Source organism: Amblyomma mixtum, chromosome 9, assembly GCF_055824585.1.
Source record: "Amblyomma mixtum isolate Tamu chromosome 9, ASM5582458v1, whole genome shotgun sequence".
In the NCBI taxonomy this organism is placed as follows: Eukaryota; Metazoa; Arthropoda; class Arachnida; order Ixodida; family Ixodidae; genus Amblyomma; species Amblyomma mixtum.
In genome coordinates, this window is record NC_143020.1 from 64,072,735 (window position 1) to 64,098,956 (window position 26,222).

At 45.6% G+C, this 26,222-nt stretch overlaps 2 protein-coding genes, 1 long non-coding RNA gene and 1 pseudogene across 6 annotated transcripts in view; 3 read left to right on the forward strand and 1 right to left on the reverse strand.

Moving 5' to 3' along the window:
* The window catches only part of LOC149329374 (uncharacterized), a 66,414-nt gene that overhangs the window by 2,704 nt on the left and 37,488 nt on the right, over positions 1 to 26,222 (forward strand). Inside the window, exons 5-6 of one of the 3 annotated variants that reach the window (XM_089560225.1) lie at positions 8,324 to 8,377; positions 13,802 to 14,457. The exons of 1 other annotated variant lie outside the window; for it this stretch is intronic. In XM_089560225.1, the coding sequence (XP_089416351.1) occupies positions 8,324 to 8,377; positions 13,802 to 14,442 (695 nt within the window). In that variant the 3' untranslated portion in view covers positions 14,443 to 14,457. Of the gene's footprint in view, positions 1 to 8,323; positions 8,378 to 13,801; positions 14,458 to 26,222 lie in introns of those variants that run through there. One more of the 3 variants, XM_089560226.1, reaches the window with a different exon arrangement.
* Positions 448 to 5,780, forward strand: LOC149329375 (uncharacterized; annotated as a pseudogene).
* On the reverse strand, positions 5,072 to 13,117 carry LOC149329376 (uncharacterized). 2 transcript variants are annotated; one of them, XM_089560228.1, is made up of 6 exons: positions 8,872 to 13,117; positions 6,841 to 6,908; positions 6,562 to 6,766; positions 5,912 to 6,045; positions 5,690 to 5,754; positions 5,072 to 5,623 (listed from the first exon to the last, which is right to left on the reverse strand). In XM_089560228.1, exons 1-4 carry the CDS (start codon positions 8,978 to 8,980, stop codon positions 5,948 to 5,950), a joined length of 480 nt encoding a protein of 159 aa, XP_089416354.1. In that variant the 5' UTR covers positions 8,981 to 13,117; the 3' UTR covers positions 5,072 to 5,623; positions 5,690 to 5,754; positions 5,912 to 5,947. The 2 variants fall into 2 exon arrangements, with proteins under 2 accessions (XP_089416354.1, XP_089416353.1); XM_089560227.1 differs by lacking the exons at positions 5,072 to 5,623; positions 5,690 to 5,754; positions 5,912 to 6,045; positions 6,562 to 6,766 and having other exon boundaries at positions 6,864 to 6,908.
* Positions 22,224 to 25,362, forward strand: LOC149329377 (uncharacterized). The gene is made up of 2 exons (XR_016285565.1): positions 22,224 to 22,519; positions 23,093 to 25,362. It is a non-coding gene; the product is annotated as an uncharacterized LOC149329377 (long non-coding RNA).

Consider the following 26,222-nt stretch of genomic DNA (forward strand, 5'->3'; position numbering starts at 1 on the left):
GTATCGGGCTCTATTCCAACGCTGGTCTCTGGTTCTGGCATTCAGGCATGTTACATGGAGATTTGGTCTCCACCTGAGGCCACCGTTCAATGCGTTCATGGTTAACTTGTCAGGGTTATGTAAGCTGTGCTGTATTCTCTGTATCGCCCTGCTTTGTACAATCGACTAAGTAAAATCGTCTTCCCTCGCTGCCTCGACCCCGGAGGCTTCTCAGAAGGCGCCCAGTCATTTGTCCCGTTTCTTGTGTCATTTTTATCTTCGGCGCTTTCGCGGTGCGAGTTTCCAAGTGGATTGGGGATGTTTTGGACCTTCGGAAGGTCTTCAGACCACCTCGTCCTGCCTGGCCACTGCGAGGATGACATCCAGCCTGCAGTCATCACGCGCTTTTTTTCGCGTCTCGTGCCATTGCGGTTTTTCGTTCCGACTTGCTGCAAGCTTCTACCAGCAATGGAGTCTCAGCTCTGGATGGTAAGTCACTTCTTAGCCCCGTCCCGCTCTTTCCCCTCCCTTTGACGTAACTTGTCAGGGCCTTAGGGGTTTCGCTTTGCGTTGTCACTGTAGTGATGCTTTGTATCTGTGTACCGCAAGGAAGTAAATTGCTGGTTTGGTTCTGGTGTCGGGTTCTTCTTTCTCGACATTGACACGGGGCGACAAGTGTTCAAAAAAAAAAAAACGGTTTGCGAGGATGGGCGATTGGAAGTATGCAAGTGTGGGGTTGTGTGTGGTGTGAGAATGGGTGACTGAGGAAGTATGAAAGTGGGTGTAAGGAGAGGTGCGAGAATGGGTGAGTGAAAGTTGTGCTGTTACACCGAATATTGTACACAATTTGCTCGTCGCGATACGTATTGCTACACTGGGCAACGGGTACGGAACCAAATTAAATGGCAGCTTCGCTAGTCATTGCGAGTTCCAACTTTGTTGCAGTGATTAGATAAAGCTGTCCGTGAGGCTGGTACGTGCTCGAAGGGGTTCGCCTGGGTGGGTTCGCTGTGCGTGCGTTCTTCGCAGGTGCCTCCTCCTCCTGGACTCCAACCGGACAAAGGTGAACCTGGTTATGATCGGATCTGCCTTCGCGAAATAGAAGTATCGAATAAAGATCTATTTCAATAGACTTGTCTAGTTGCTGTGCTTTGCTTTTGGAGGACTGCCAGTGTTCTGGTAAAGTCCCGAATATCGTGGAATTTGCATTGGGGGCGCGGTGGCCACGAGTACGGACCTGCGGCTTGTGGTATGGAAGAAGTAGGCTGGCAGCAACTGCTACGCTGGTAATGGCTGTCGAGGTGTAGGCATTCTGGGGCGCTCTTTCGTTCAAATTCGACTCTGGCTCGTGGAAACTACAAAGGAGTGCGCAATGAGGCGGTGAAAGCTACGCCAGTGGTTAGACTAATGCGGTGAGCGAATAGTTGCGCATCTATCCTAGGTGAGGAGTCCTATCGCTGGCCAGCATGGGGGGACGTCGGTGATATGCGGGAATGCAGGAGCTTTGAAACGCGGCGGAAGTTTCCCGTCGTCTCTGAGCAGCCGGTCTCGGTGCAGTCAGCATGGCGTCTCAGTCTGACGGCACCGAATCTCGCGCAAAAAAAAAAGGTGGTACCGTTTATTGCTGCGTCTATGGTTGCCACAATAGCTACAGAAATGTGGGAAAGCTCCCGAAAGTGAAGTTCTATGGCTGTCCATGGAAACACTACGAGAAAGCGACGGGAGCGCTGGATCAAAGCAGTACTACGAGCAAGGTAAACAAGTGCCCATTTCATATTTTTGACTGCTTTGGCCAACGTTACTACCGACTGTTGCGCAAATCGGAGAAAATCGTGAAGAAAAATTCTCTCGGCTTAACCGCGCGTTTGTTCGGGCTCAAAGGTTGCATTTAGTGGTCAGTTTTGTTTTATACTACATTTATGTGGGGTACTTGCCTGATTCGGGCAGAATTATTTGGAAATCCCCATCGTCTGTGGCGACGGAGAACCAAAATCGAAAGACTTTGCAGCAATGGTACGCGTGGCGCCATCTCGCAGCCATTGGAGAAACGAGCTCTCCACTTAGCACAGCTGGGTTTCGCCGGTGGGTGCGAGATGGCGCTACGGGTACCATTGCTGTAGGGTGCCTCGATGCCAGCACCCTACATTGCTGCGATGTCTTTCAGTTTTGGATCGTCGTCGCCACATACGATGGGGATTTCCAAAAAATTCTGACTGAATCAGGCAAGTACCCCACCTAAACGTAGTATAAAACAAAACTGACCACCAAATGCAACCTCTGTGCGAAATTTGATCCCAAACAAACGCGCGGTTAAGCCGAGAGAATTTTTTTTCGATTTTCTCTGATTTACGCAACACGCGATAGAATAAGCTTGTTTTGGCTTACTCCAGTGTTACAGTTGCAAGTAATACTGCGTTTTTTTTCTTTATTAGTGCGGACGGAGGTCAGTGGCATCTCATTAAGGGCCATACACGCATATGTAGCGAGAGAAGTTCTGTTGCCCACCATCCAGCCTACATCCCAACAATATTCCCGTCCTGCTACCGAAAAGACGATGGCGTTGGGCAACGAAGCTAGGGAGATACGAGCGGCAAGTTCTGATACGATACAGTGCTTTACATCGATGACGCGCTCCGAACAAACCCAAATCAAGTTGCGCAGTTTTCGGTTCTTTGGAACAATCATGCGTTCTTTGTCTTTGGTTTCAACGGCGCGTATCAGCGGGTGCGGCACAGACATCTGCCGATTCAGCCACTGTACCAGGCGTTCCGTGTCTCAGTGGTCAGGCCCTTGGTGCCGATGAGGGGCAATGTGAAGCGCCAGAAGAAATTGCGTTACATTTGCGTCCATGGTAAACCCTTCACATTTAGAATAACCTTAAATAATAACGCGCGCTGTACGTAGGGTGTTCTTATGCGCGGTGGCGTAATTCTACAGTATGCATTTTTAACGATCCTAAACTACTGGGGAAACGCACTGCTAAGAGGGGGATACAATAAAATTGCGCATTAGTCGTTCTAGTTTTCATTTCGGCTTCTACTTTACCTCCCTCCATGAATGAAAAGTAACTTGCGTGTGCAGTTTGCTGACCCTGGCTCTTCTGAGTGAACAGACTTGTTTAGCTTTGAAAAAGAAAATAGACAGGCACAGCTGGTGCGTCCTAAATAGTGCAGCTGTGCGCAACCATGGCAGTCCTGTCAGTAATGTTAACTTCCCCTGAGAGTATCTTAATGTGCTTGGTGTTATGCATATGTGTCCTCAACAGCACTCATATTCTGTTCTAACTAGTCATGGTAATTTCTTCATACAGCTTCACAACAAAATTATTTGTGCTGAATAACAAAAGGGTGCCTGTACATGTGTAATACCCGTGCCACACGGACAGATTTAATGCCATTAAGTGCTTACTGCCTTAAGTTTTAATGGCATTAGCCTTACTGCCATTCGCGACCTACTGAGTTCGCCACAACTCATTTGCCCGTGCATTGTGTACTCTCGTTCCCATTCCACACGCAGAAAAGCATGCAGCTTTGTTAGTAACAACTTCCTAACCAGTCAGAAATGGTTAATTCTTAAGTTTCAGTCAGATGAGGCGTCTATACCGCATTTTCGATGCGAAGAGCGCCATTTTAACCAGCCTTATTGACAGGTACTCTCGACTTGTGTTGTGACATGCGAGTTTATAGCTACTTTTCCGACTTGTAAAGCAGGAACAGCCGAATTTTCAGGAAAATCGTTTTTACATTGCATTTGAACAACATTCCCGATATATTGTGCTCATTAGGAATGTTTATATTTAGATGTAACCTTTGACTACCTTGCAAGCGTTATCGTCATCGTCACTTTCGATAATGGCATTAAATGTGGACGTGTAGCACAAACTCCGAAAATAATGGCATTAACAAACTTAAGGCCTTAAGCATTTACTGCCATTTGTGCAGCAGTGGCCGGAGGCCACTGCTGCATTTTTCTCTCGGTGACATCAAACAGTTCAGCCTCTGCACAAGTGTCACACACAAGCGCAACAAGCGTTGCTGTGCAGGCAGTTGCACCCACAAGGTCCACAACCACTGGAACAGATGAGAGAAGCTGTGTCTTTCTTGGCTATGATTCGCTGAATGAGAGACAAGATTCATTCAGAGAATTGTGCGGCGTCAGCACGAACGTCTTTGCATTGCTGACGTTTGCCCTTTCACCCATAGTCGTAAGGCGAATTGATGTGCCGACTCCTCAGAAACTTGTTATTTTTCTTATGAAACTTAAACTAGGAATCTCATTTGCTAGCCTTGCCGTTCTTTTTGGGCTTCACCGGACAGCAGTAAGCCGCATATTTTATTTTGTTTTAAGTAATTTGCTGGCTGCACTGAATGAATGGATTCCAGAGCCGTCGCTTGCCACCGTGCAGCGTGCAGGCATCCATGCCAGCATGTTTTCGGAAACACTATCCTCGCTGCCGTTACATAATAGACTGCACCGAGAGAAGAACTGAAGAGCCACCTACTGTTGAGCAAAGGAGGGCACTTTTTTCACACTACAAGGGCGGTTACACTTTGAAGTTCTTACTAGGAATTGTTCCTAATGGTGTCGTCACTTTTGTGTTGAAGGCCTACGGTGGTCGTGCATCGGACACACACATCACGCTCGTGTCTGGGTTCCTTGACAGGATTGAGCCAGGTGACATAGTGCTCGCTGACAAGGGCTTTCCAGGCATTAGAGCGCCCGCTGCAGAGCAGGAAGGCGTTGTTTTGCCCCCTTTTTCAAAAGGGAATGTACAGTTTACACATGAGGAACTCCAGGAGACATACAACATCGCCCAGGTGCGTATACACGTAGAAAGAGTCATTCAGCTTGTGAAGATGTTCAACATCCTGAACACAAGGATACCCATTGAACTGATTCCTCACATGAGTGATATTATGCGAATGTGGTGCATTTTGGCCAACCTGCAGCCACCAATCTTTGGTGCCCAAAAGCCTGACCATGTACAGGAGCGCTGAAATCTTAGCATAGCCAGTTCAGCAAAAACGAGCCCAAACAAGTGTTCAAATTCATATTTCCAGAACCTCATGTGAGACGGGGAACCAATTTTATTGACTTCCATGAACTGTATAAAATGCATGTTTGCAGTGCAATAAACCTTGTTCTTACTGTCAACATGGCCACTTTTTATTGCTCTCATTCTCAAAAACCCAGTACTTCAAAGACATACAGCACGAAATTAGGTGGACAGTGCGTTAAACCTGAACATTTCGCGACAGATTTGCCAGCCGTTACAATATACTTGAAATAGTACCCTTCTAGCTTAGGGATGTACTCGGAGAGGAATTTTTCATCCCTCTCGACAGTTATGCTGACGCTCTGCTTTTCTGAATATACAAAAAACAGCGCCTCATCAATATTTAAAACGTACAATATTACCATCACCTGCGTGAAATATGGGTGGCTTTTTCTTAAGAGTCAATTTTCCATTTACATAGTGAATATACTTAACATAGCTAACTTCCTGATCAGCATCGATAAGCTTTGAATCTTTAAGAGAAAAGGGGCGTTTAAACTCAACTACACGAGTTGTTCTGCCGGCTACAAAGATGCCATCAGGGCTGCAGCACAGCCAGTGTTGTTCTGGATGAATAACTAGTCCAACCTGCAAGAAAAAATATGGCAAGAAATAAGGAACATGACAGTCTTCCCGAACACACTGTATCATTACCTCATGAATTGGAACTCGCAGCAGCACTGAGAGCTCCTTCCTTGCCGCATCTTCTGTATTCTTGCCTGCAGAATGAGAGGTCACATTCATATTGGGCACCTTCGTAATGTGCACTGAATGATACACTTTATGGGACTGGCCTTTTTTTAACGAGTGAGGGCACTACAAGTTTGCTCATTCATATTTGCATGTTCTGTTTGAACGGGCTGTACTGCTGCTTACCGTAGGTTGTGGCAGCAGTTGAAAAGGCCCTTGGTGTCACCACTGCATCTGCAAGAGCTTCGAACTCTGCCTCTCTTGTCTTAATTCTGTGAGCAGTGGAGCTTGTGATCCGAAGATTCCTCTCTTGATGCCACCTGGTATCAAGAACATGCCATTACTGACAGGAAGAAAGTTAAGCGACATATGCAGACAAATAACAAACCTTTTTACTCTTCCTTGGCTCCTGGTCGTCTGTTCGATTTCGACTATTTCACTAATACTTTTTTGCACAAACTTTTCATAAAATGCTTTCTCCCTGTTTGACAGTGCAGACAACAGGTCACATCTTTTAATTCTGAGCGGCAGCGTACTCAGGATTTCCATTACGCCATGCGTGGCGCGCTCGTTTTTCACAATTGCTTTTACGAGCTCAGAAGCTGTCTGACTGGCTACCTGACCAACTGCACTGGGCCGCACAGCCTCGCATTCTTTGAATGTATCACCCTCATTGCCTTGTAGCAGATCTGTGAAGGCGCACCTAACGCCCGGAAATAGAAGGTGAACATCGGATGGGGACAGTGCCTTAAGCACTGGTACAGGCAAGGGGCGACCTGGGCGGACAATTGGAATAGGTTATACAAAGAACCTTGTCACACAATTCTTCTTCTTACCTGGGAAAAGTTCCTTAATTTGCTTTTTCGTGTCCAGGGTTGGACGCGCTGAAGGTTTGCGCCACGCGCAAGGCAGGTCTGTGCAGGACGTGTGCACGGAATTGTTCACGAACACAGCTAGTGCCGCCGCATGCTTGCACCATCCTCGGCATCCCGCCTTACACGTGCAGCTGGTTTCAACGATTTCCCTTGGGTTCGCAGACAACTGCACAAACACGATACACATTTTCACACGCATGCAAAGAATAAATATAACGCTGTTTCATGAAATGCGCTTACCGTCAATCGCACGTCGTAGTCCACACTCTTCATTTGCGCGATGCATTTTCCGACGATGTCGGAGGGTCCTGTCGCGCAGGAAACAGATTTTATTTCATGATGGTGGTATGTGCTTTGATTTGTCTTTGAGCTGGAAATTGTTTTATTATAATGCGAAGTCATTTAAAAATATTGGCTTATGTTTTTGTCAAGCTGTGTGCTCTTTTGCTATACACTATTGCACAATGCAGCACCAGTTTTACCAGATTTACTGAGCCGCAGTGTTGCTTTTTTAGTTTTGCCTGACTGGTTCCTTTGCATCAAAAGAACGTCCGTACAACGAGTGTAGTGTTGCTGTGATTTCTGCTCAAAGTAATGCAACAACTGATGACAAGTCACACCTTTACTCTCTCGCTGCATTCACTCTCCCTGCAATAGTGGCCTAGTCATTGGAGCGTGCATCTCGCATGTACGTTGTGCAGGGCTGGATTCTCTGTGCCACTGGGGACCCACCTGTGGTACGTTACGCAACCTTTCTCCCTGGCTTTTGCTGGATGGAATGCCTGGAAATGGGTGTTGGACCTACCCCCTTTGCGTTGACGAAGGCGCCTTATACCACTATGCTCTTTGACCAAAGCAGCTCTTGCGTCATAAAAATTCATCATTGTCATCACCGTCTTTTCCTCATTGGTTCTGATGAGCTCGCCTCATCATCATGTTTGCAGGGAAAGACTTCTTCCATGCAATCCATGGTGTTAGAAAAGTTGGTCACCTTAAACCTTTTTCAGAGCAGCGTATTGTGAAACTCGGTCACAATAGCTTCTTCCTTTTTCCAAAAACTCCCTTGCTTCTTGTCCCAATATTGGAGATGCGGGTACTACACGAGTAAATATGGTGTGCTTTAACTGCTCTTAGCACAATAGTGTGCAGTTTCGGATGTGCTTCTACTCGGTTAATTGCACTCTTGGAGACGGTTTTGGCAGAACATCATGTTGGGCATATTGGCAACACTCATTGGCAGTTTAACCCGAGTGTTTTCACCTGTAGTTATGCTTTGGAAGTTCTTTTCCTGTGTGCAGTACAACGACCATAGAAGGCTTAATAAACAAATGTCGGCGGTATCAATATTTTGGTTCATTAAGCATGAATGACACTCGTTAGTTCTTAAGCCTGTGTAGGCAGACTTGTGCTGTTCTTCCTTTGAAGCGAGAAATTATGCAAGTTCATTCTTCAATGCAATGGCTATTGGCACGATTCCAATAGGTCTATGAATTTGTAGGCAGTCGTCAGTTTTTTGTGAGCATAAGTAGAAGAATTAAAATTCGGGAATATATCCTTTGGAACTCACTACTTTTCAGGCTTGCCATACTGAATTTGCACAAGCTTGAAAAGCTGTTTTATGAGATTGTATTAAATTTTCACCATGTCATGCACATAACACCACATGAGCTGTTGCATGTATAATCTAGTGTCTTAATAGATGTAATATGGTTTTGACATGCAGGCTTGCGCTCCAGGGACCGCAAACATGGGGGACCTTCATCGCAGAACTCGTCAGGTTAGAATCTGCAGTTTGTCTCCATGTACGCTTTCCTGAAGGCAGTTTTTCAAAAAAGCAGCATGAAGGATACGGTAGCTGCAGTTTACAGAACTCTGCTAAGTGATGATATTTGCCTTCGATATTATAAAAAGTTCATTTCTTTGAAATATGAACTTTTGACCGAGCAGTCACCCTTGTGAGTTCTGTTCTGTGATGCAAAAACTTATACAAGGTTTGATGCCTCCTCAGGCTATTAGCCTTTAGCCTTGGCCCTCTCTTGGACATTGCCTGAGCAGCAAATAAAGGGGAAAAAATGGCGTTGTCCTGTGTGCTAAGCATAGCTCACTGCCATTCGTGTAGTGATTAAGCCCACATGGGTGGACTTAGGACAATGTCAGTCGTGTGACCCTCCCTAGTTAGTTACCTTAACTAACAAGAGAGGGTGCCTGCGTCACAGCGACATGAGTGCCACGGATTGCGTGACTGCTGCGCACAGGCGGGAGAGCACTCACTCTTGGGCTGGGCAGTTTGTCGTGTACGGTCGCTTCGACGCGGCGCTCCACTCTGCACCAGTGCAGGGAGGCTTTGTGGTGGGAACATTCTCCCACCAGCTCGTCCCATCTTGTTTCGGTGTTTCCCCCTTGCCCTGTGTGAGGATCTGTGTGAAGATTGCAGGTCTTATTTTCAACAAACACCAAAGTACAAACAATAAACGAGGCGGCTTTTAACGGAAAGGAAACCAATTACAATATGAGCGAGAAGAAAGTTTGTTTGTTTGTTTGTTTGTTTATGGGGTTTATCGTCCCAAAGCGACTAAGGCTATGAGAGACGCCGTAGTGAAGGGCTCCGGAAATTTCGACCACCTGGGGTTCTTTAACGTGCACTGACATCGCACAGTACACGGGCCTCGAATTTCTCCTCCAAAGAAATTCAACCGCCGCGGCCGGGATCGAACCCGCGTCTTTTGGGTCAGCAGCCGAGCACCATAGCCACTGAGCCACCGCAGCGGCAAGAGCGAGAAGAAAGGAAAGGAACATGAGAACAACGCAACAACACACGGAAAAAAAAAAAAAAAAAAACACACACGGTGGAACAGAACAAAGTGCTTACGGACAATACAGGGAAAAGAAAATCAAAGAGGAAAGTTCACACTACTTGTCTTATTTGAGCAAGGAGCGGAGAGGACTGGCTGGGTGAAGGGCAGTCAAGGAGTCTCTTGGCGTTCCGATGTTGATGCGACGCTACCGCAGCGTCAGCGTTCGTGGGCTCCCGGCACGGTTTCCAGGTCTGGTATCCCGGAAAAAGGTCACGTAGGCGCCCGAAGCGGCCTATGTAGAGCAGCTGACGGATGGACGGAGAAGAGTAGCGCCTGGGCCTGGTGGATGAGGCTCTCGACGATGGATGTCCAGGTCTGGTGGCCCGGACGTCTGCGGCTAAGGCCCAAGCCCGGAACTCGGGGAGCCAGCAGAACTCGTCCACGTCCGTCGCCCACCGCGCTCTTCTCTTCCCTCCCACGTAATCCTCTTCGACCTGCCCCGCGTTCCCCTCCGCACGCGCTCCTCGTGCTTTGTCTTCGCCTCACGAACGCCGCTGGGTGGCGCTATCTCCTTACAGAAGGCCCCCTCTTCGGAAGTTTTTTCCAAGGGAAAGAACTCGACTTCAGGAGAGCGACACCAGACGCGTTCGACGATCGCAACACAGAACACCGCACCACAGCGCGCACACTACACACCACACACAATACGACGGTCGTCAATGTTCGAAGCGTTCACAGACCTTCGCACACACAGCACAGAGAGCACATGGAAAGTCAACGTAAAGCGTCCATAGAGGGCGAAGAAACACGGAAAGCATAAAAAGTAGATAGCCGACACTCAAAAACAAACATGAACAAACAAAAACAATTCCAACAAGAACAGGTGTGGGCTACATTCTTCCGTATTCCATTGTTCACATCAAACCACTTCACCGTCGCGAGAACTTTTCCGGCTAGTACTTCCGTTTTCCTTTGTGAAACCGTTTTCTCCACACCGACCTCGGTTTCCACCATGATTTTACATGTTCCCGTCCTATGATGTTATTCACTCTGTTCTCCCTTGCCTTCGACACAGTCTGCTGACACATGTCACACGATCTGACATAACTCTTAATGTCAGCCTGTACACCGGGCCAGTAAAACTCACTGAGCACCCTAGCTATTGTTTGCCGTATTCCATGATGGCCGGATAATACACTCTTATGTGCCAACTTAAGAACTTGCGTGCGTAAGCCCTTCGGTACCACCGCTTGCTCAACGACCTGGCCGGGACACACTTGGTATGTCCGGAAGAGAACACCGTCATCAGTATCAAAGGAGTGGGCGGTCTGTCCCTTGCCATGAAATATTTGCCCCAACTTCCTGCGACACACCTCTAAGGTCGGGTCTTCTTCCTGTTTGAGGCGAAACTCCGGCCGTGACAAGTGGAGTGTGTTCAGAGTGAGACTTTTACTACTCTCTGAAACCTTTGCTGTCACCATAAGGGAAGGAACATCGACCGCACCCGTCATGGCAAGGGAAACTGCCTGATCAGTGAGAACTGGCGGGTCAACCGGGAATGGAGGTTTAGCCCCGGGGACATTGCCTATTATAATGTCGTATAAGGGTGTAGACAAGCAGCGCGCGATGGCCTTACCCGAGAAGTATGGAGAAGAAATCACCACCTCCGCTTCCGGAACTTCTACACGGGTCCCATTGGCCAAGAATAATGTAGCCTTTTTCCCTGTTAGTGCCGCTGGCGGTACAAGAGACTCACGCACAACAATACCGGTGCTGCCCGTATCCCGTAATACTGAACCATGCTGGCCGAACACCTCACCGTGCGCCACGGGCATAGCAGTTTCCACCGGGTTGGAAGGACAGACCATCTCCCCCAACTGGCCCTCTACGCGCGTTACCACTGCAGTGCTATCGGGATGTGAATATCGAGGTGTCATGCAACAGGCGGACTCCTCACGGTCTCCTGGCCTCTTAGCTTTGCACGACTGGGCATCATGTCCTACCTCGCGGCACCAGGTGCAATACAATTGCTTCGGCTTCGTCCGACAATCCGACGCCTTGTGCCCAGTCTTGTCACAAAGAAAACACCGAAGGCGAGACTGTGGACCTGAAATCTCGTCTTTGGCTTTAACTATCGTGTGCTCACCCTCCTCTTTAAAGAACAACAAGTTATTTTGCCGCCGTGCCTCGAGAAAATGATCGGCAGCCTCCGCCAGCTTAGAAACTGTCTTGCCCTCCCGCTCACGTAAGAAAAGGGCTAAACGAGAATGACAGTTGTTCAGAAATTGTTCGCTCACGACCATCTCGCGAACCACCTCAAAAGTGCGGCCTTCACCCCGCATCTCGACCCAACGGTCAAAGAAGCTAAACAACCTGGCAGCATATTGCGAGGCCGTTTCTCCATCCTGGGGCTTGCTCTGGCGAAACTTCTCTCGGTACCCTTCCGCGGTGAACCTAAACCTCTGAAGCAAGGCAAGCTTCGCTTTGTCATAATCCACGGAATCCTCAGGCGAGAGCCGACCGAAGACCCTAAGTGCTTCGCCGCCAAGGCACAAGCTCAACGCCGTTGCCCACTTTTCTTTTGGCCAACCCTGCCCCGTGGCCACATGCTCAAATCTCTTTAAGTAGGCATCGAGGTCATCCCGCGCTTCATTGAACTGTGGTATGAGGCTGTGCGGGTTAATGGAGCTGGTCGATGAGACGCTACGCTCTCCACGGTCACTCGGAGGATTTGCGCCACCCTCCATGAGCCTTATTTGTAGCTGCAAGTTCCGCGCCTCTAACTCCAATTTCTGTTTTCTCCGTCTCTAAATTCCGTGCCTCTAAATCCAATTTCTGCTTCGCAGCTTCACGCTCCGCCTCTAAATTCCGTGCCTCTAATTCCAATTTCTGCTTAGCAGCTTCACGCTCCGCCTCTAAATTCCGTGCCTCTAATTCCAATTTCTGCTTAGCAGCTTCACGCTCCGCGGCTCTCTCTTCCCGTGCCTTACGAAGCTCGTCCTCCACCCACGCTCGTAACTCCGCGCCGCACAAGCCCATGCGCTCGCCTAAAGCAACCAAATCTGAAGCGCTCATATTGTTCCTAAATTAACACAACAGGCAAATGAATAAAAACCGACCTTGTCCTGTCGTAGTGGACGCCAAATTTGTGAGGATCTGTGTGAAGATTGCAGGTCTTATTTTCAACAAACACCAAAGTACAAACAATAAACGAGGCGGCTTTTAACGGAAAGGAAACCAATTACAATATGAGCGAGAAGAAAGGAAAGGAACATGAGAACAACGCAACAACACACGGAAAAAAAAACACACGGTGGAACAGAACAAAGTGCTTACGGACAATACAGGGAAAAGAAAATCAAAGAGGAAAGTTCACACTACTTGTCTTATTTGAGCAACGAGCGGAGGGGACTGGCTGGGGGAAGGGCAGTCAAGGAGTCTCTTGGCGTTCCGATGTTGATGCGACGCTACCGCAGCGTCAGCGTTCGTGGGCTCCCGGCACGGTTTCCAGGTCTGGTATCCCGGAAAAAGGTCACGTAGGCGCCCGAAGCGGCCTATGTAGAGCAGCTGACGGATGGACGGAGAAGAGTAGCGCCTGGGCCTGGTGGATGAGGCTCTCGACGATGGATGTCCAGGTCTGGTGGCCCGGACGTCTGCGGCTAAGGCCCAAGCCCGGAACTCGGGGAGCCAGCAGAACTCGTCCACGTCCATCGCCCACCGCGCTCTTCTCTTCCCTCCCACGTAATCCTCTTCGACCTGCCCCGCGTTCCCCTCCGCACGCGCTCCTCGTGCTTTGTCTTCGCCTCACGAACGCCGCTGGGTGGCGCTATCTCCTTACACCCTGGCATTAGCAAACATTTGCTTGTAACTGTGTTGCTCAGTTGGACGTCCATGATTCCTTAGCGTATCTGGCTAGCCGGCATTATTGTTGTAGCATTGAATGCCTGTTTATTTCAGCCACAGTGTCGTTCCTTTGTTTCCCCAGAACAAGGCCCGCCGTGTTCGGCGTGCGCTCTGTAGCGTACGCTATCGCGGAATGGGATCTGGCGGTTTTGACCTGTGTCTGCAGCCGCGATTAAGAAGGGAGAACGTATTTTCACTCCTTATTAAAAGCCCCATACGTCGTGCCAGTAATGCCAATGCCAGGGCCAATGGCGGTGACTGGCATTGATCATATTTCTTGCCGGCTAAGTGTTTTGTTCACCTGCGTGCAGATTTCACTATAGGGATATCTTGTTTCAGTCCTGAATTCTTCGTAAGGCCAATCTGTTAAATAAAACTTTTTATAAACACCTACACCTGTTCGTGGGTGTGTCCTCTGCATTCATTTTTTATCCCTGACTCGTAGGGAACTGTGGATTTTAGGTTCTTGCATTTTGTTGAAAGTACTTTGTCCTAAAATGCAGGTTCAGTGTTCACGGAGACTGGACGTGACGGATCTCCTGTGCAAGACTCAACCAGTCAAAGGCAACCTGTGAGCCACTGCATGGAATCTACTCCTTCTGGCATGGGGAACCATCGGAGTAAAGCTGCAAGAAATAAGCTGCACAAATGCACCCACTGCAGCAAGGCATTCAAAAGAAGAGACCATCTAGTGCAGCATCTCCGAGTCCATACCGGCGACCGCCCATACCATTGTGACCATTGTGGTGACAGCTTTGCACAACTGGTCACCCTAAAGAGACACCAGCGCATCCACACAGGGGAGCGTCCTTATCGCTGTGACCATTGTGGCAACAGCTTTGCACTTGAGGTCACCCTAAAGAAACACCAGCGCACTCACACAGGTGAGTGGCCTTTCCGTTGTGACCACTGTGGTAGCAGCTTTGCAGAGAGCAGTTACCTGGTGACACACATCCGTACCCACACAGGTGAAAAGCCGTATCAGTGCCAGCTGTGCCCCATGGCCTTTGTAGTACATTCAAATCTTGCAAGGCATGTTAGATCCCATAAGGGCGAAAAGCCCTACCAATGTGACTTATGCAAAAAGAGATTTGCAAAGAGACATAATTTGAACCACCACAAGAGCGCTATTCACAAAAAATAGCAGTGGTCCATGATGCCCCTGGTATGAGTGTTTTGCCATTATTTTGTATGCAAGCTAATGAGATTCTAGCGAAAGGTGTTGGTAGCTAATCTGCATATTTAACTCCATTTGTAAGTTTTGTTCACTTAACCGAGCTTTGAGAAAACATTTGTTCCCTTAGGCAACACAGAGACAGTCACTCAGTCTTTCCTGAACACTGAGCGTGAGCCTGCTATGCTCGTAAACTTCTGTGAATGGAAATAAGCTTGTGGTCACACGTGGATGGCATCATTTCTTGTTGGAGAGTGACTTTCAAAAACATTGTGCCCAATATTCTTCACTAGCGCTAGTTGTCACCCTGCCGCAGCAGAAAAATTTCGGGGAGTAAAAGTGCACAAAACAACTCCTTTTATCTTTAAGCCTGGGTGGGCTAATTTTTGTGACAGTCAATATAAATTCACTCATTTATATCTCTGAACCTTGAAATGTATGTGTGAGAATAGCGAAAAACTTGTTCTTGTGTAAATCTTTGTTTATTCCATCAGTGTTTATGGCAGGAATGAGTGCGGACAAGTAGGTGTGCAGCCTCAAAATTATTTGTCTTGCGTTATTTTGGTGGTTTGAAGAGTTCTCTGTTGTTTGGAATGAGAACTAAGAAAAGTGTTCACTAACATGTGCTTTACCATTTCTCAGAGGACTGTTGGCACTAAATATAAATGGCGTATTTGAGGATCATTGTGTCTGCGTCATCAGTGGCTGCTTCTTTCTTGTGTTGGCGTGACTTGAAAAAGCCTTCTTTACTTACATGAAATGTTCTTGATAATACACTGCTAGGGTCATGGCTGCTGAAAAAAAATATTGTGATTAGTGCCTACGGAAAACACTGTAATGCTGTAGTGTATTGTAAGCTCGTAATTTGGGTCGGTTGTGTGAAATTGCTTAGTGCACATGAGTATTTTATTACAGATGCTGTTGCAAAATGTGGAATGCATTCTGGCTGTTTGTAAACTCACTTGGTTGACATATTGTGCATTGAAATTCAATTGCAGTGCAATTCTTCAAAAGAAAATCAAAATTGGTTTTTGAGGAAAGAACATGGTGCAGTAATTATCTCACATATGATGTTGGACACCAGAACTATATGTTGGTGGACATCGGAACCACGCCCTAAGGGAAGGGAGGGAGGGAGTGAAAGAAGAAAAAGAGAAAGAGGTGCTGTAGTGGAGGTCTCCAGAGTAATTTCGACCACCTGGGGATCTTTAACGTGCACTGACATCCCACAGCACATGAGTGCCTTTTTCGTTCCACCTCCATTGAAACATGGCCGCCCCAGTTGGGTTCGAACCTGGGTACTCTGGCTCAATAGCCGAGCGCCCTAACCACTAAGCCACCGCAGTGGGCTGTTCAAAAAGCTGCTGTTCCCCCTCCCCCCCTTTTTTTTCCGGATGCAAGGCACAATGATGTTTGTGGATGCTCGAAGTATAATGGTAAAAAAAATGGGAACAGCATCTTCAAAAAGCTGCTGTTCCCTTTTTTTGACCATTATACTTCGAGCATCTATACAGACATCGTGTGCCTTACATTCAGCAAAGAATATCTGTCCACACTTTCTTCAGCTGTCAGTGCTATTACCCAGAACAAGGCTATTCTCTGATGGTATTGCATTACAAGTGGCACAACAACGTGTGGTAGTTCACTTTTATTCATTGTATATGTTCAGAAATATCAGAGAGTCTTCTCTGGACACTAGTCTTGAAATCCAACCCCATCGAATACATTGTCTTACTGCAATAAAAAGAAATCATTTCTGTTCGTTATCATTAAGGAAATCACTGCACGTGATGAGAAATGCTATTTTAAAGTCTATGTCAAATGTCTAAAGATTTCTCACACGTAACAGGTTGTGAATCTGCTTAGTATTCTACATTGTAGGACAGCCTGAAATTTGGTGTTGAGAAAAATACTTCTGCCAATAAAGGGATGATTCTGATTTGGGATTGAAATAAGCTTTTTATATTCAAAATATTTTAATGTTTTTCAATATCTGTAGTTTTGGCATATTCAAGTTCAGCTGTGTACTCGAAGAATGTTTACCTTGTTTATCCAAAATTGCTTACAAAGCATGTCAAAGTTACAAAGCCACTGCTGCGGTGGCTCAGTGGTTATGGTGCTTGGCTGCTGACCCAAAAGACGCTTTCATCCTGTCCGCGGCGGTCAACTTTTGATGGAAATAAAATTCTAGAGGCCCGCGTACTGTTCTGGAGCCGTTTAATACGCCGTCCGTCACAGCCTAAGTCGCTTTGGGACGTTAAACCCGCATAAACTAGTTGCAAAGCCAACTCTGTATGTACAGCGCCCTCTCTTTGATTGTATAAAAAGCAACTCAGGTGCTTGTGATTTATGCTGGCTCATGATTTCATGACAAGAGAAAGGGCTCGTAAGCAGGGTCATTAAGGTCTTTGTTCTCACTTACAGGGACTCCATTTGTTGTTTTAAAATTACACTCACAAAAGAGGCATCGCTTCTGACTGCACAATGCATGAGCCATTTTTTTTCAGCGTACACACCACAACTTTGAAATGCTTCATCACCAGAGGTGACGTTAAGTGAGTGCTCACACGCATACCACCGCATCCTTTACACAGGAGAACCACAGGAGAGGGTTCTTCCTTTCAACCTTGAACCATCACGGTAGTTGCATGTGAAATATACTGCGGTGTAATAGCACACTGTGCTGGCACCCTAGTTTCGCCAGCAGGTGTGCAACACTATGTTGTGGGACAGGTTTGACCATCGGTGCGAAGTTAACAAGTAGATGAGATATGAGTAGAGATATGACAGTTTTGTAGTGGATGTGCTTTGTTGTATGTTAACGTGATGGCAGTGTGACGAGGTGCAGTCATGTGTCACAGTTCGTTGTTCGGCTCCATGGGCAGATGCTGGCTTTGTTCTGTCTAGTGCACTTCTGTGCAGTTCAGAACGGTATTGTTGCAGTGAATTGTGGAACTGCTGACATGGTCTGGAAGGCTTTCCGTTGGTTGATCGTGGCAATGCTGACAGACACAGGAAATACAGTCATTTTTTTATTATAAGTCCTCTTATGGGCCTATAGCAGTAGTAGTGCCAACGATAGAGGGGTCCTTGTTGCTAGGCTAAGGAATGGCCTAGACATCTAGATTCAGATTCTGAGCTTAACATCTAGCCCATGGCGATGCCAACTGGACGTCAGCTGGCTTCCAATGGGCACATAAACTCCCTTAGACATGCTGTGGATGTCCATGGGACGTCCAAGGGAGTTTTAGTGCTATTGGGTTGTCTTGTGTCATATTTTTTTTATAAGCAGTCTCTCCATTTTGATGCCAACATGTGTTCCTGTCAGTTCCGTCCGCTTTGTTCTTCCGGCACACCAAAGTTGCTTACTGAGTGTCTATGTTTATTGGGTTGTCATGGGTCATATCTATATATATATATATATATATATATATATATATATATATATAGAAAGGGTGTTAAAAGTTAGCCTTTAATAATTTTTTTTTAAAATGCAAAATCCGTATGCTAATGCCGCTTTTACTCCTTTGTAATGGGGCCAGGTGGCCCCATATATATATATACATATACATGAGCAGTCTCACCGTTCCAATGCAAACAAGTGTTCCCCTCGTTTATGTCGAGTTTGTTCTTCCGGCACCAAAGCTGCTCGTCATGTGCTGTTGGCTGTTTGGGTAATGGAGCTTCATCGTGAGCTCTCCCTGCATTTTTGACAGTTTTTATATTTTTTTAGGGGGGTGTATGGCAGTTGATGCATCGATCTTCGGATAATTCATGCATTTCTTCTGGTCCCTTGAAATACGCAATATTAAGGTCTTACTACCCTTCATGCTACTAATTAGTGGCCACTTATGTGCCAGTTCATGGATTTCTATTTGTCACTCATTTTGCATGACCAACCCCAGCGGTGGCCTTGTCGTTTGAGCATCTGCCTCAAATACGAGTGGTGCGGGGTTCGATCCCCAGTGCCGCCGGGTACACACCAGTGTTATAATGGGTACAAGCTTTCCCCTGCCTGGTGCTCGGCTTCTCTAGGGTGAAATGCTTGGGAAATGGGTCTTTGACCTCACTTTGAGTAGAAAGAAAAACATCGTGCCGTGGTGCTCTTTGGCCACAGATGCCCTCGCGTCATAAAAATTATTCATTGTCATCATCATATTGCGTGACCACATCTCAGGTTGTATACTGTTATGCTGACTAGTCAAGAAGTACACGCTTCTGTGCAAATCGTTTTTTTTGCTCGGTGCTGTTTCAATATAACTTTGTTTACTTGGGTTCCAAAGTCCATGCATTGTTTTGAAAATAATAAAGGCATTCAACAGATGTGAGAAAAAGTTTTTATGCAGAAAAATTTGTGCTTTGAAACGACTGAACGTTGAATGCATGAGAAGGAGTGCATACTCAGATGGTTAAGGTGAGGAGCACATGTGTAATATCTTGGATCAAATTTAAAGATGAATGATATGTACTGTAAGTAGCTCAAGCAAGCCTCCTAGGAATGCACATAAGTAACAACAGTTTGAAACTGAACGAGAGGTTTCCTTCAAGGAATTCTTACCGCAGCCAATGGGATCTAAACAGCTCATTCCGGGCATTTGTTTCCGGATTCTTGGTATATACCCTGAACTGAGCACACCAGCAGCGTAGTTGTGAAGATCAATATTGGGTGATTCACAAGAACTAAGTGCTGATTGCAGACACCTGCACTAGGAACTTTGTTTAATTCAAATGCACTTGGCAGCAGTTATACTGTCCTCTGAAATCACCTGGGTATCACTGGTCAGGCTACTCAGTTAAACACAGCTTCAAGCATCTAGTGCATGTTGCTGCAGTTGTGTACTTTAAGCTGTACTAATGTCTGACTCATATTCATACATAAATTTTAATTTCTTGAATGAAGTATTTGCTTGTTAAAAACGTGGCAGACAACTCAAAATACAGTCAATGTTAGCAGACCTTGAAATGAGTGGTATGCATTTCCAGGCATGAGGTAAGGAAAGAAACCTTCTCAAATACCAATGATGCACTTCTAGCCTATAAATACTTCCTTTTATCACAGGATATTCCTAGCACATCTGTAACTTGCTCTGAAAAATGTAGCTGCCCAAAATGAGAAAAGTGCCCAGCAGTCTGCTAGATTTAGATATCTTGCAACCTAATTCAAAGATGAATGCGTAAGTTTATCAGACCGCTGGCTGTTTTTTGTGTGTTTACGGCTGGTAATTGTGCTCTTCCATTGTGCCGTGCGATCTTCCGAATGCATCCTATTGTAAAATAAAAAAAGAATGAATACTGCGCAGCTGCACTGAGTTTTTGTAATAAAACGGTGGTCAATGCAATGAATGACGCTTGCTTGGAATGTGTCTGTAAAGAATTTACGGGGGTCCCAACAGAGCACCAGAACAAGAGGTCCAGCGTGGCTGGATTCTCAAACCGAATAGCTCGTGCCGTCTTTGCGCGCCGATTGCACGCTGTTCAACGTAATTTTTTTCTTTCACCTGCTGGGAACGCCCATCTTAGCGCCTCCGCTTTACAGCATCGCTATGTGCTACATGTCTTTAACAAATTACTGCAATGCATCGGAGCCAAGATAACTGGTGCATTGCAACAAACTCCTATTTAACACATATGCAGCAGACGTCGCTGTCTACAGAGACTTCTATATGCTGGATTGAAAAGTTCCTGTATGGAAGGTGCTGATGTAATCTTAGGCAAACATTGCTCACAAGGTCGGAAATTATGGTCTATGATCTTTGAGAAATAATCACCAATGGTGCTTACCTGCAGTTTCTGGAATTAAGAAGAAACTGCTGTTGTTTGCGAGTAAAGTTTTTGCAGGTGCGAGCCAAGCTTTTGATCCAACAGGATGCCTCACCTGCCAGGCAAAGAAGCAACCGAAATTCTCACTTGGTGGCTGGGCGAGTTGCGTGTCTGTTTTGAAGGTTTACTGTTAGGATTTTTGTCATCTTTTAGTTGGAGGAGTGGTGGCTCTTCCTTTGGCTTTAATTTTAGCAAGAAACGAAATGGCATCTTCGAGGAACCACACAACTTGCCCACCTGCCGAGCCAAGCAATCGCTTGCTTCTCCGACTGGCAGTGGGGCACAGGCCATTGCTTTGGCTGCCTTTCTGGATACTGTACGTGTGTGCGGCACGATTTTTTCATCAGTTATAAAAATCCAGCCTGGTGCCGATGTTTTAAATTGCTTCTTAAAGAATGAAGACCATAATGCGATCTTTTACATACTTCACATTACCACACATTAGCACATTTTGAGAAAAATAATCAGCGAATGAACATATCAAGTTTTCAGGTTGAAAGCTGTCGAAGTTTGTTTTGAAAGTTGATCAGTCAAGAAAACTGTGTAAAAGATGTACTGAATCCAATTAAATGTGAAGCCTGGAAGAAAATACTATCAGCTAGATGAACCTGTGCTCACTGCAAAAAGGATGCAGACTGCCAATAGCCCATTGTGGAAGAATTTAAATGCCTAGATTACAGTACAAATCAATGATAATTAAATCTACATGTTCAGAACAATGCTTGCAAAGTTTCAAATCAGGTCACTTATTGAGCAGAACAGAATTCTTGGTATTGCACTCGTTCTGTATATATACGCGGATGAAATGACATGAATGCCTGACAAGCAGTCATTGATTGAAGTCATTTTATGTTGTCTTTGCATATGGGACGCACACACACCACACTGTTTTATTCTTTCAAAAGAAAAGACATCAACATGCGAGTAGTGCGGAGAAGTGGTCACCATAAATCATATTTTATATTCATGCCCAAAGCTGCACAAAGTGAGGGAAATTCCAGATAAAAACTGAAGTGCCTGGATGTTGGGGAAGAGAACAGGGAGCTCGCAGGACAGGGTAATACCTCCTCTACTCCACGACGAATGCACCGATATCCATTACAACTGCCGAAGGAAAACGTTAGCACCTGCAATCGCAACGAAGCACACAAGGATCTTGCAGCGTCACCTGATCGCGTTTTCTGAAAACAAGCCTATACAGGAGCTGTATTTTAAAACTCTACGCATGATCAGGTCCTTGCAACAAAGGCCCTGGTCATGCAAAGAGTTCAGGGTACGCGTGACATGCGTTGCGCGTGGCGGCATCGAGCTGGATGTACAGCGCATTCAGCAAATAAAAAACCGGCCTCAACGAGTCGTTGGAGCGTAGCTTCAATACAGTGGAGAAGTATCACCACTTATGGTTCCTTTTCGCGCAGTACGCAGTGGCGACTAGCAAACCATCGCGTATACAAGTTGAGCCACGGATACAAAATTTGGATGTAAAATTCAAGCATTGCGCTAAATATGCGATATCGAAACCAAGAGTGTCGAAACTCGGTTTTGCTTTCGGTCACGCTTACAGTGTAGTCACGCTTGAACATCATAACTGACAGCCAATGTTCAATTATATCTTGTGCACACATCAAACTTTTCTGCGTCATTATTATTATTTAATTCTGATTCTTTACATGTTCCTAAATTGCTTTCTTTTATATTTATTTTAGACGTGCCCTGCCATCGCGAACTTTTGCCGTTTTTTAAGCGAGGCTTGTTTAATCTCCTTTTTATAACTTTCTTTTCCTTTTCATTATGCCTAATGGCAAACAACTCGAATAAAAAAAAAACCATGCAGGAAACACGTATGATGGCGCAAGCTGCATCGCGGGCGGCATCAATTATCGCACACAATTCGTGTGTTGTCGGTTTGGCCCAGTTCCCTAATCTGTTGCTTTGCGTGTCCGGTTTTGTGTGTTGTCAGTCCGTGAGAAGAAGAAGCTTTGCAGAAGGAAATCTGTGGGCCTACAGACAGAGAAAGGATAACTCCGTGCGACCCGGTGAACATCACTTTTTGCAGCGTGCGCTTGTGAAGACGTGGTCCGTCTTTGTGCGCGCGTGCCAAATGTCATCGCGCAATCACGTAAAATTCGGGCTTATTAACGCCTTTACCAGTAACATGAAAGCTGCAGAGGTGTATAACCGCAATAACAGACAAATCTACTTCAATGAAAGCTGCCGGAGTTATTAGGTGAGTGTCTTCAGCCGTGGCCTTCTCACTGACTCGGCCGTCAGTGAGCTTTCCACGCCTTATTTTTCTTGTAGCAGGCTTTAGCAAAGACAGCACGTCCGTGGAGATCGCGCCGTTCGCATTTCTTCTCGGATGTCTGCGTTCTTCAGTGTTCCTAATCGCATAGCAAATGCAACAATTTGTTATCTTGCTGTCTAAAGCTTTGCGGTAAAAAGGGTGATGATTTATGAATTCTGTGGCGTTATGTGTGAAAACCGTTCATGGTGCGTTATGGTGACTTGTGGAGGCTGGTGAACCATATCCCGGTGGCGGTACCTGTAACCAGCCGTTTACGCCGAAACTGGTACAAACAGCTTCATGGCATATCACCAGTCTTTCCTGCAAGTATAAAATCTCTTTTCCGCGTCCTAATATAGCCGCTTCACAGGAATGAAAAAATGCATGGCACCCTACAGTTCCACTAAATGGTCTACATTAAAAAGCAGGACTACATCCCATAGCAGTATTGAACAATGCTGGTGTCGTTCTTTTGTGTGTCTGCCGGGCCTTTTTTGTATGTTCTCAGTTTTTCAGATATTGGCGGACCACCCGTAGCCAGGAGAAGAAGATTCCAGCGGAACTGCTGCCAGCCTATGCCAATCCATAGTTTGATGCTCCTATCCTGTAAAATATGTATTGAAGGACGTGTCTTTGTACCACGCACGAAGAGATGTCCCCTAGATAAATAGATAACTGTTGGCATCCCCTTTGTATCAGGCCTGTGGCGATCGTGTCACCTCGCCTAGAAAGTTAAAGTGGTTCTTTGTTTTTTTACTTGCTTTTCCTTTTCCTAAGCTTTAATTAATCTTGATACATTTATTTTTTTCCCATTGAAGGCTATTATTTTATTCTGTGCTGTATTTCTTCGATTTCTGTGATGTGTCGTGCAATTCTTTCATTCTGATGTTTCTTGGAGTCTGATGGCACATTTCCCATTGTGTGTTTCTGTAAGAGTTCCTTGCAAGTTACGCACTAGTTTTTCCAGGCTCATAAATTGTCCTGCCTTTCTTAGTTGTGATAATGCCTCTACTTCTAGCCATCGTTTTATTTATTTCATATCTGCTTTTTTGTCTGTTTTTTGGCATAATATTTTTGCTAGGAAGTTTCAGGTGAAGAGATTACACAAAAAAAAAAAGATTACATAACAGTCATAGCTGCATTGCGGTTGGCTATTCAGCTTGAAATTGCAACTGAAACATTCTTTTTCTGGTTGGTTGTAACTTATGAATGTTACCATATTTTTATGCTTAATCCTGCCTTCAAGAGGTCAGTAGAGGACATCTCATCCGCATCTACGTAGAGTGTTGGCACATGTCACGACAGCGACCATTACTCAACAGCCAGAAACGAAGTCATGTGGCATCAGGAGTGAAAATCTTTCTGTGGCAAAGCAGAGGATCGCATTATAAGCTGGCAGTCTGTCGATGCAATGTAAGAAAACCCCAATGTTGGATGCACTGCATCCCTGACGTCCCTTCAGCCACATATGTGGCCAGATATCTTGACCAGTTTCTCATCTTCTTATCTCCTGACTGCTCAGTAATCTGGTCATACTTTTCGGGCGCGCATATGTTTGCATATAGAGGTCCGAATTAAGGCTCACGGACGTATGTTTTTGATCTGACGCTGTTTGGGTTAAGTTTATACCAAAAGTGAACAGCTTATCTGCGTGTCACAAATGTTGTGCTGATTGCAAATCTTTCTACTAATATGAACTCTCAGCAGCATGGAGGGACTGGAACAAAGCTACCGGCTCATTACTGCACCTGCACAAACTAGCAATGGGGATGGGACAAAATACTGTCTTCCTTGCTTCCGCAGAATCCCCTTCTTCAGTCGGCCGCAGACGTCGCCAGCCAGCCTCGCCCTCAGGTGTCCTTGGTCGCGGCAGTTAATCATTCCTGCTCTCCACTGTTATTAAACAAGGAGGCAAAAAAATCAAAGCGGGCACCGTTGTTGCGAAAACACAGATCATAATATGAGACTAATCCGGACTCGCTCAGGACTCGCGTCACGATCTGAATTTGAGTCCGGATCTAACTTGCTCACCACTCAGATAATTCTCAAGCTCTCAATATAAGCCTGAGTTGGTCTACTCATGACTCACTCCATTGATCTAGGACTGCATTATACATATTCGATACACAAAGCATATGAACAATGTTGTTTTAGCTTTGGAGACTTCTCCTTAATCTGCTACACAATGTTTCGAATTGCAGGCATGAGGAGCAGTAATTGGACGACACAGAGTACATGCCTGATGATGCACCTTTGAGTGCAACCTACTGCTACATATGCAGAACTTTACCTTCATTTGTATGCATGTGCAAAATTAGGTGCATGAGAATCCATTTGTCTGTGCTAAGAGAACTTTCCAGATCAGCTATGCTGAAAATATGGCAAGTGGCATCGTATTTAAGCTGGTAGAAAACATCAGTTTCAAAAATTTGTACTTACAGTTTACTGTACATTGCCATTGCTCTTCTTATTCCCTGTCCATATCCTTTCACATTTTGTGCCCGCAGAACCAAGAAGATAGCTGAATGTGTAGTCAGACGTGGATTTTGTGCATTCTTACTTCTTTGTACATTGCCATTTGCTCAAAAGCACACAGGCCGCGTTGCTTGTGGCATTTGTGTTTGTTTTGTAGTGACACTCATTTGTTCTCCGTTACTTTGCAGGCCATTATCGATAAGCCAATGTGTGCAAGGTTCCAGAGCAAGAAACCCTCAGTACCACGCCTGCCAGCCTTCCATGACTCCATTGCTTGATGGTCATAAGCTATAAAATTGCATTTGCAGTGATCTCAGTGCATTGTGTCTATGTACAGTCTTTGTCAAAATTAACCAGGCTGCATGGTTTGATTCTCACTCGTATAACAGGGCCCTCACGGCTTTCCTAAAGGTCAAAAAGTTCTTTGAAGGTGAGAAGAGGGGTTCTTCTTACCATACAGAGATTTAGAGCTTGAGGGCGGGCATAATAGCTTTAATATACAACCGAGAAGCAAAACGTGCAGCCTGGTTACTTTTGACAAAGACTGTACAAAGTTAGAGGGAAGTTTTTTGAATGATTTTTCTTGAATTACAAGGATGTAAATAATAAGGAAAATGAGGACTGCCCTCGAAACAAATTTTTTTTTAGTGAACTCATTTTGTAAACAGTAAGATTCTTTCCACACGAATGACATCAGGCTTGGAATGGAGAGGGTACGAGGGAGTAGCGAGATTAAAAAAAGGCAACAAGTTCTTTCTTCTTTGCTCAAGGGTCGTGTAACAGCACTCATTGGCGTGCAATGGTTGAACAGCTTAAATTAAGCTCTCAATGGGATTCCCATTTCAGTCACGGTACTAACAGGACACCTGACCGCATAGAGCAATTGAGTAAAGCCTGCAACATGTGTACTCTCGTGGTGGGCAATTAGTAGTAGTAGAATCACATTATTTGGTCACTGAGAGGCTGAATGACCGTGGGGCATTGTTTTTTTTTCATCTATGCAATATTCTTTCATTTTTCAGTAAAAGAAGAAAAATAAAGGTGATAATTGTGTGCATTGAAATTATTCACCTTTTGTGCATCTGTGTTTTACACTTCAACCGTTATCCTTAATCTTGTGTGTATGAGCTCGAATCTGCGGATGTTTGCTTATGTAATTCGATGTAACTCT